Source organism: Bubalus kerabau, chromosome 3, assembly GCF_029407905.1.
Source record: "Bubalus kerabau isolate K-KA32 ecotype Philippines breed swamp buffalo chromosome 3, PCC_UOA_SB_1v2, whole genome shotgun sequence".
NCBI classification, from domain to species: domain Eukaryota; kingdom Metazoa; phylum Chordata; class Mammalia; order Artiodactyla; family Bovidae; genus Bubalus; species Bubalus kerabau.
The window spans coordinates 83,923,201-83,933,913 of NC_073626.1; the positions used below are offsets into that span (position 1 = coordinate 83,923,201).

Consider the following 10,713-nt stretch of genomic DNA (forward strand, 5'->3'; position numbering starts at 1 on the left):
ATTTAGCAGATGGCATGTCCAGTTGGATGCTAAGTCCCCTTCAGTTGGATCTGACTCTTCGCAATTCTATGGACTGTAGCCCACCAGTCTCCTCTGTCCATGGGATTTTCCAGGCAAGAATACTGGAGTTGGGTTGCCATGCCCTTCTCCAGGGGATCTTCCCAACCCAGGGATAGAACCCAAGTCTTTAATGTCTCCTGCATTGGCAGGCAGGTTCCTTACCACTAGAGCCAGTTAATGTCTACTTAATCTGAAAAATTCAGTGACTGTTACACTGTTATAGGCAGTGTCAAACTGCCTATTTATTTAGATGTCAAACATCTAAATAAATAAATAACTAAATTGTTTGCTAAATAAAATCACACATCAGGAATGATTATTTCTAAACATAATCTATACATATTTACTGATGTAAAATGTTTTCACTAGTAATTTTTAAATTATAAAAATGCAGTATGTTAAAAATTGCCAAATTTAGTATACTACTATCCAAATGGCAACATATTGGTTGTATTTGTAGTTATAAAAAAAATAATTTCTAAATCATTTTATGGTATTTTTTACATAACACCTCATTTTTCACTTAAAAGATTATCCTAAAGGCTAATTTCAGAGATTATTTTTAGAAGTAGCTGATTTATAAGAAATAAAAGTACTGCTTAAGTATTACTAAAAATTTTCTTATCTATTCTCATGAAAAAGCAACAATTACTTCTAGCATCAAATGTATTATAATGTCTAAAAAATATTCTCCTTTGGTAGGTGGAACTCCAGCCTAAGTATGAGGAAAGTCTATACATGTATCTTTACTTTGTTATTTTCATCATCTTTGGGTCCTTCTTCACCTTGAACCTGTTTATTGGTGTCATCATAGATAATTTCAACCAGCAAAAAAAGAAGATAAGTATTTCTAATATTTTCTCTCCCACCAAGATAATAAATCATTTGGAGGGCTTTCAATACCAAATGAGTACTTTAACTCAGAAACCAAATGGGATTATATATTACAATCTATTTTTTTGCATGCTTCCTCTCTGCCATTCACTGCCCATGTCTTTGCCAAGAATGACTGTGTTCCATATTTGTGTTCATAGGCTCACAAAATCTCCTCTTTAAATACAAACGAACTTCAGGGACCACATTTTCTCTTTTGAAAAAAAAAAAATTAAAAAAGAACTGGAAGAGAACCCAGACATATACCTCTTTCCCAGGCTCAGCTTATTGTTTATCCCTATGACATCTCCCCTTAAAATATACTGTCCAACGAAAACCTTTAGAATGCAACAAATTATACATGAAATGTAAGCTTCTTCTGGTGCTTCTTTTCACACTTTAAAATTCTTTATTGGCTCTGTTTATATATTCCCACTTCATTCTCCCTGATATTAATTATAAGCTATCAGTTCTAGCTTTGAATTGAAAGTTCTTTATTAATTAGTATCATTTATAAAGCCCACTTATTATCTAATTATACATGTACATTATCATAAAATAGAAAGTAAAGAAATATCTTTACTCAGGAACAACCATTATTCACATTTTATGTTTTGCTGTATAAACTTTTTCTACACACATTCTTATTACTGAAGTTATTTTATCTATAATTATAAATGTTTTTAATTTAATTTTATTTTTTAAACTTTACATAATGTATTAGTTTTGCCAAATATCAAAATGAATCCGCCACAGGTATACATGTGTTCCCCATCCTGAATTATTTTTGACTTAACATATATATTTCCCTTCTTTATTATCATAATTTACTTAACCATTTCCAAGTAGACTGATGATATAGGTTATTTTTAACCTTTAAGAATTAAATAGTACCTGGGCAAAACTCTTTGTGCCAAAAAAACTGGAGCCTTTAACGATTTCTTCAAGATAAATTCCCAGAGTAAAGGGTTCTGCTTTCCTACTCATAGTACCAATAACAGCATGTGGCCGTGCTCAGCTTACCACTGATACACTAGCATCAAAAATTCTCTCTGTTTTTTGATAGTTGGTATTTGATATATGAAAATTGTATTTAATTTTCATTTTCATGTCTTTTATTAGTAGGTTTGAATATGTTTTCAAGGGCTTTTTTTTTTTGCCATTTATATTTCTTCCTTCATGTACTGATCCTTCACCTCATTTGTTCAGTCTGTTTTCGTATTATATAATTGCTTTCATTGTATGAGGCTCTTTCACTATAGAACATGCCCTCCTTTGTTATTACTAATATTACTCTGTCATCATTATCAAGCTATTTCATTTCACTAATACGTGAAATGTCCAATTGTCTGTAACTACTGGCCTGTCACATACCTGCCATACTTATGACTTTGACTTTTCCCCTAACTCTTCTACCAACTTCCCCAGTTTCCTTTCTAGCCTTTTGTTCCAGTTCTTGGCAGAGTGACAGTGGCTTTTTATGAGTAACTCTAAACCATCACGCAATATACCTGCTTTAACTCTTTGCTACATATGAATAAGAAAATCATTGTCTGAAAATTCTGAAAGACAGTGTGTCTAGTGTAAGGAACCACGTATTTAGTGACTCAGTGAACCAAATAGTACTACTTCCTGAGTTTACAGTCTTGGGTAAAATATTTAACCTCTCAGTTTGTGGGATTGTTTTCCTCCATAAAGTAATAATAAAAATCATAAAGTCAATTTTGGATGATTGAAATAAATAAGATTATAGTGTCTAAAACTAGTTTTAATTTTTCAATTTAAAATCCTAGGCAAATAATGCTAATTGGTTGAATTTTGTGTTTCCATTTTTAATGGTCCCTTTTCTAAGTCTAATATTGAAGGAAGGAAGGTACACAGTTTTAACCAGTTTTTTTTTTTTTTCTTTTCTATACTTTGGAGGTCAAGACATCTTTATGACAGAAGAACAGAAGAAATACTATAATGCAATGAAAAAATTAGGATCAAAAAAGCCACAAAAGCCTATACCTCGTCCAGGAGTAAGAAATACCAAATGATATGGGGGGAAATGTACAAAAACAAAAATTTGCCTGGTTTTTCTCACAGAAGAGATAGCAGCTAACATTTCTAGCAGCAAAGATTTCTCCCACTTTTAGAGCATCATTAATTCATACATTTTATGGTAATGGTAAAATAGTTTTTTACAGGAAGAGGCCAAAAGGAAAAAGAGGAAACAGAAAATGTACCTTTATGGTCAAGTCAATTAGACTTATACACCTAGAATCAAAATGAAAAGGCAAAATTCACATAGGCAGTATTATGTGCACAAGAAATTTGATCATGTAACTCAATAGTAGTTGCTGAGTAATGTACATAGAGGAGTAAATCTTTGACAGGGTTTAGAAACAGTTTCCTGATAGATAAACAAGTTGATGAACTGTTAAGTGAAATAATACCTTACTTCCATTTTATTTTTCATTAGAGGTACCAAGTATTTTGGAGATGAAAATATTTCTAGTATCTAATATTCATATATATGGCTATAAAGTTAGAAATTACTAATGTCTACAGAAGTCAGAGCCAATAAGTACAATTCATGATGATAAGAAACAGGTGTCATGTTTACATGACAACCAATGAAACAACTGCTATGAAATAGAGAGCCTTATAATCCCACATTGTGTTGATTTTTATGATGATGACATGTGAGGTTAAAGCAACTCCTGGGGTGTACTGGGGAATAAAATGTTAATGAACATTCATATTCATATTGTGCTAGCCCACACTTGCTTTCTTGAGAATGATGAAAAACATACACTGTCCTCTGTGAAGGCTTAACACTGAAAGTAGAAATGAGTCAATTATATGCAGGAAAAATGTAAGACAGAAGATATCCTCAAAGTTCCTCAGTGGCCTAGGGAAGTGGGTCAGACACTGAGAATGAAGTGAAAGTGAAAGTCCCTCCATCATGTCTGATTCTTTGCAACCCCGTGGACTATACAGTCCATGGAATTCTCTGAGCAAGAATACTGGAGTGGGTAGCCTTTCCCTTCTTCAGGGGATCTTCCCACCCAGGGATCGAACCCAGGTATCCCACATTGCAGGTGGATTCTTTACCAGCTGAGCCACAAGGGAAGCCCAAGTGGGTCAGACAATGGCCTGCAGTGAATGACAGTGGCAAAATCACAGATCAGTGAAAAGCGCCATGGATTTTTGACATCAAAGCATAAGGAACGTCTTCCGGTTTGATTATCCCTGTGTAGACTCAGCATTCTGTGTGTGACAATATCAGCAAAGACTGTTTGGTAGAAGAACATCAATATTGCCACACAGGGACTTTAAACGCATAATGTTATAGCTGTGTCACGGGAATCCCAAGTTCCCGATAACAATTTTTTGAGAACAAGTCTAGTGGATTGTTAGTAGATATTATATTTTGAAACTGCTGTATGGGTCCAACTAATTTCATGGGAAATTCTAGTAAAACAAAATGAAGCAGATTTCTTAACCTCTCATAATCTTAATACAGTCTCATGCATTTTGGGCCTCTCAGAGTAGTGTATAATAGTATGCAGTGTTTCTTATCAGAAGTCCCTTTTTGACAAGGGATTGTTATTCTGTGGAATATATTTTGGTAAATAGTAATTTGGATAACTAAAAACTTAAATGTGATACACACCATCTTTCACGAAATTCAGAGCCAGTGGTTCTTAGGTACAATCCTAGACAGTCAGTACAGAAACTACTTATATAGAAGTTCATGTGTAGAGGGAAACTCCTCTGTCCCTAACAGCTTTTCTGTTTCTCTACAGAACAAATTCCAAGGAATGGTCTTTGACTTCGTCACCAGACAAGTTTTTGACATTAGCATCATGATTCTTATCTGTCTCAACATGGTCACCATGATGGTGGAAACCGACGACCAGAGTGACTATGTGACTAGCATTTTGTCACGCATCAACTTGGTGTTCATTGTGCTTTTCACTGGAGAGTGTGTGCTGAAGCTCATCTCCCTCCGCCATTACTATTTTACTATAGGCTGGAATATCTTTGATTTTGTGGTGGTCATTCTCTCCATAGTAGGTAAGAAGTATTTCAAGCCTTTTAGCTCAATAAAAGAGCAATCACATTTAATTTAGAAGTCATCTGATCACTCAGAGAAAACCACTGTGAAAATTCTGATGTTTTTCATTCAGATGTGTTTGTCTTTATTACAAAATTAAGCTCCTGCTATACATTGAGTATTGTATCCTGTTCTATCCATTTTAGACTAGGTGTATTATTTGTCAATATAGTAAGGTCTCAGTCATTTGAACTAGAAATGTTCTATTAACTAAATGTGCTATTAAGATTGAAATGTCTTTGACATGTTGAAGCTGAATAGTCTATACAATATGTAAATGACTCTGTTGAAAAAAGGGCTAGAAATTTAGTCTGATACTCAGGAGAGACAGTACATCAGAGACATAGAGTCATTGGCATATAGATAAGAGTGGAAGCTGGTACTAATAAGGAAGAATACAGAGTGAAAGAGAGTAAAGCTAAGAACAAAATGTCAGTGAAAATGGTAGGTTCTTTAATGCAGAGTATCAGAGATTTTCTAGATTACCTTGAAATGTATAATAAAGATGCACAAAAGAAGTGTTTTGGCATGGAACATCATTTCATCAGTCATACACTTCAAAGCCTGGAATGTCAACAGGTCACATGAGCAATAACTCATCTAATTGAAGATACAACTCCAGCCCCAGTGAAGTGAAGAGGTCTGTCTGTGGGCCTAAAGTATCCATTTTTTCCCTAAAACAGATGATATGATTGAATAAATATTTTACCATTCAATATGGGGCACCTCTGTTGGGCAGATTTTTATGCCATTCCCCCTCTGAAGAAGTTGATCTTTTATCCAACTTATATGTTGTATGTACCCTTTGATTCCCATAGTATTCTGTGGTGTTAACTAGTTGTGGATAGGGTACTTAGTTGTAGTCACCTCTCTTTCTTTCTCTCTCTCTTTCCCTCTCTCATACACACAAACATGCTTATTTACTCTTTACAAAATGAGATAGTGTAATTCAAAGATACTTGGTTTCTTGAGCTCCTCTTCAGCTCATTCTTTTCACTATTTCACTATTTCGAAGGTAAATGGATAAAGAAGCTCTAAGTAGGAGGGCTAAGACACAGATGTAGGAAACCAGAAAAAGCATCAGCTTAAATCCTTTTAGAAATGCACCAGAGCATATATAAATATATACATCTATATATGAATATTATAGTGGAAGCTTAGGAAAGCATCATGTTCATGGAGAGATGAATGCATTCAAAACTACAGATAGGTTTATATGGGGAAGGACTGAATACAGGTTATATGATTTAGTGTTTCAGAAAAAAATCATTGTGTTCACTGTATTTTTATAATCGTTTACATATACTGTCAGCTACTGCTCTTCAGACAAACTTGAATTTTTAACTTGTTTTTTTAGATTCAGTCTTTGGATTTTCTGTAAGCTAAAACTAGTCTATCAATACCCCTCAAAGATAAAACGTACTATAAAATCCTTATTGAACTGAATACTATCTTGGTCACCTTGGAGTTTCCCAGGTAGTGCAGTGGTAAAGAATCCTCCTGCCAATACAGCAGATGCAAGAAATGTGGGTTTGATCCCTGGGTTGGGAAGACCCTGTGGAGGAGGAAATGGCAACCCACTCCAGTATTCTTGCCTGGAGAATCCCATAGACAGAGAAGCCTGGCATGTTACAGTCCATGGGGTCGCAAAGAGCCAGACATGACTGAGTGACTAACATTTTCACTACACTTTTCAACTGAATTTTAGTACTCTGAAATTTACCTGTGAGCCTTAACAAAATTTGAGTATTAATTTAATGGATAACTTCTTCACTAGTCAGTACCCTCATCTTTTTTGTCCATAGGTATGTTTCTGGCTGAGCTGATAGAGAAATATTTTGTGTCCCCTACCTTGTTCCGAGTGATCCGTCTTGCCAGGATTGGCCGAATCCTGCGTCTGATCAAAGGGGCTAAGGGGATCCGCACGCTGCTCTTTGCTTTGATGATGTCTCTTCCTGCGTTGTTTAACATCGGCCTCCTGCTCTTCCTGGTCATGTTCATCTATGCCATCTTTGGAATGTCCAACTTCGCCTATGTTAAGAGGGAGGTTGGAATTGATGACATGTTTAATTTTGAGACCTTTGGCAACAGCATGATCTGCCTGTTCCAGATTACCACCTCTGCTGGCTGGGATGGATTGCTAGCACCTATTCTCAACAGTAAACCACCCGATTGTGACCCTAATAAAGTTAACCCTGGCAGCTCAGTTAAAGGAGACTGTGGGAACCCATCTGTTGGGATTTTCTTCTTTGTCAGTTACATCATCATATCATTTCTGGTCGTGGTGAACATGTATATAGCTGTCATCCTGGAGAACTTCAGTGTTGCTACTGAAGAAAGCGCAGAGCCCCTAAGTGAGGATGACTTTGAGATGTTCTACGAGGTTTGGGAGAAGTTTGATCCCGACGCCACCCAGTTCATGGAATTTGAAAAGCTATCTCAGTTTGCAGCTGCTCTTGAACCACCGCTCAATTTGCCACAACCGAACAAACTCCAGCTCATTGCCATGGATTTGCCCATGGTAAGTGGTGATCGAATCCACTGTCTTGACATCTTATTTGCTTTTACGAAGCGGGTTCTGGGGGAGAGTGGAGAGATGGATGCCCTTCGAATACAGATGGAAGAGAGATTCATGGCCTCCAACCCATCGAAGGTCTCCTATCAGCCAATAACTACAACTTTAAAGAGAAAACAAGAGGAAGTGTCTGCTGTTATTATTCAGCGTGCGTACAGGCGCCACCTTTTAAAGCGAACTGTAAAACAGGCATCATTTACGTACAACAAAAATAAAATCAAAGGTGGGGCTAATCTTCTTGTAAAAGAAGACATGATAATTGACAGAATAAATGAAAACTCAATTACAGAAAAAACTGATCTGACCATGTCCACAGCAGCTTGTCCACCCTCCTATGATCGGGTAACAAAACCAATTGTGGAAAAGCACGAGCAAGAAGGCAAAGATGAAAAAGCCAAAGGGAAATAAACACAAATAAATAAAAATCACTGGGTGATTGTTTACAGCCTGTGAAGGTGATGTATTTTTGTCAACAGGACTCCTTTAGGAGGTCAATGCCAAACTGACTGTTTTTACACAAATTTACTTAAGGTCAGTGCCTACAATCAGACAGTGACCCCTTGTTGGAAAACTGTGACTGTGTAAAAGGGAGATGACCTTGACAGGAGGTTACTGTTCTCACTACCAGCTGACACTGCTGAAGACAAGAGACAAAATGGCTACGTAGACTGTAGGGACCAGTTCAAAGGGGTGCAAACCTATAATTCGGGGGTTGTTTAACACGAAAACACTGTAGTGTAGTAATTGTATCCACTCTTTGCATTTCGACTGCCACATTTGTCACGTTTTTACAAAATCTGTTAGTGGATTCATCTTTTTTTTAGTCCATATGTTGTTTATTATATGTGACTATTTTTGTAAATGGGGTTTCTGTTGGGAAATAGATTAAAGGACCTCTTTAACAGGTATGCCACTGGGGGTTATGGCAATCACATGGCCCTCCCATCTGCACAAAGACATGGTTTGCATGAGGGCATGCTACACTTAGAGATCATGCATGAAAAAAGTCACAAGGAACACAATGAGCTCTTAAATTCCATCTATGTTTCTGGGAGGGGTAATTAGGTGATAATTGGAGGTGCTTTGCTGATCTTGTTTTGTCAAATCCAACCCCTAGACCAAGTATGTCATTTTAGGGGGATAGCCCATTAAATCTTAGCAGGTGCAAACTTCACTCAAATGTCAGGAATCTTAAGTGTTACATTTCTGTTTATTGTATTTAAAAAATACTGAATAATGAGTATCACTTCTCCCTTAAAGACGGAATTGACCAAAAGAACCCTTTATAAATTTCTGCTTAATCCTGCACTTTGTTTAGCCATCTTCAGCTCACTAAGGTTGACAATGTATATGTTAATGAAATGCTATTTATTATGTAAATAGTCATTTTACCCTGTGGTGCACGTTTGAGCAAATAATGACCTAAGCACAGTATTTATTGCATCAAATATGTACCACAAGAAACGTAGAGTGCAAGCTTTACACAGGTAATATAATGTATTCTGTACCATTATAAATAGTTTGGATGCTATGAATGCATGTTTCTATTACCATGCTGCTGTATCTGGTTTCTCCCACAGCTCAGAATCTCATTTATGAGAAACCATATGTCACTGGTAAAGTCAAAGAAATTGTTCAACAGATCTCATTTATTTAAGTCATTAAGCAATAGTTTGCAGCACTTTAACAGCTTTTTGGTTATTTTTAAATTCTAAGTGGATAACATATGGTGTATAGCCCGACTGTACAGACATGTTTAAAAAAAAACAAACACTGCTTAACCTGTTAAAATGTGTTTAGAATTTTATAAGCAAATATAAATACTGTAAAAAGTCATTTTATTTTATTTTTCAGCATTATGTACATAAATATGAAGAGGAAATTATCTTAAAGATTGATATCACAATCACTTTCTTACTTTCTGTCCATAGTACTTTTTCATGGAAGAAATTTGCTAAATAAGAAATGAACACAAGATTGGGTAGTTGTAGATTTCTGCTTTTTTATTACATTTGCTACTTTTAGATTATTTCATAATTTTGAGGGGCAAACATAGATTCACAACTGACATCCAAATTATGCTTTGCAATTGGAAAAAAAGGTATAAATTTTTATTTACATTTTTGGTAGTGCCTATACTAACTGATTGAAGGTAGTGTTTATTTTTCATTTGTGTCTTTTTTTTCTAACTTCTGTTTATGTTTCCATTTACTTGAAGTCATGCTGCTCTAGATTGCTCTAAATATAATGTGGGTTTCACAATTTTTTTTTTCCCCACAAGAACAGAGAGTAGTGAACTTATGTAGTCAATTACATCAGGATATTTTATGTTTCTTACAGAAGCAAACTATAGGCACCTCTTTTTCTTAAAACTACTTAGAATACTCAAACTGTATTCGTGAACTGCATGCTGGAAAATGCTACTATTACCCTAAATGATGCTAACCAACATTAAAAATGTGCAAACTAATAAAGATTACATTTTTTATTTTATTGTTTGCCCAGTTACTTTTGGTTAACCATGTTGTATAACAAGATAAGTTTTATTCTACAGATTGAGGGAGAAGGGAAGCTACACACACACACACACACACACACACACACACACACACACAACCCTGGGCTGAGAGCAAGAAAACTTGGGGTAAGAATGAGACTGGAGGGAGTGGCCTACCAGGGACTACAAGCAGCAGATTATAAACTGGAGGCTCCAGCAGAACAAGAAGTAAGGTTGGGTGGCCACTTAAGGTACAAAAAGAATCCCTCAAAACCTATTAAAATATTAGAAGTTGGTATGTGTGAATGGGGTCTTTTGTTTGCTCCTCCAGAACCACTCTTCCTGCTCCTCCGTCATGCTCTGTGTTAGGGTGAATTTGTAAATTGAATCAACAGGCTCCCTTACCCTCCAGATGGCAGTCGGTTTGGCCAATGGGAAACCCCAGCAGGAAAACACCATCAGGAAAGCAGGACAGTGAAGCTGCGTGTTTATACCTAGTGTCATCTTTGCCAGGTTGCTCTGGGCTGGCAGTGCTGCCTTCATCAACAAGGTCATACTTCCAGTCAGACAGCCCCTCCTACAATGAGAGCTACTTTGTTGGGG

At 36.2% G+C, this 10,713-nt stretch overlaps 1 protein-coding gene across 4 annotated transcripts in view; it reads left to right on the forward strand.

The window, feature by feature from the left end:
* The window catches only part of LOC129646355 (sodium channel protein type 1 subunit alpha), a 219,152-nt gene extending 209,037 nt beyond the window's left edge, over positions 1-10,115 (forward strand). For all 4 annotated transcript variants that reach the window (XM_055572374.1, XM_055572375.1, XM_055572376.1 and 1 more), the window contains 4 exons: positions 763-900; positions 2,850-2,954; positions 4,728-4,998; positions 6,844-10,115. In XM_055572374.1, coding sequence (XP_055428349.1) covers positions 763-900; positions 2,850-2,954; positions 4,728-4,998; positions 6,844-8,021 — 1,692 coding nt within the window. In that variant the 3' untranslated portion in view covers positions 8,022-10,115. The remainder of the gene's footprint in view (positions 1-762; positions 901-2,849; positions 2,955-4,727; positions 4,999-6,843) is intronic.
* The last annotated feature ends 598 nt before the right edge of the window (positions 10,116-10,713 follow it).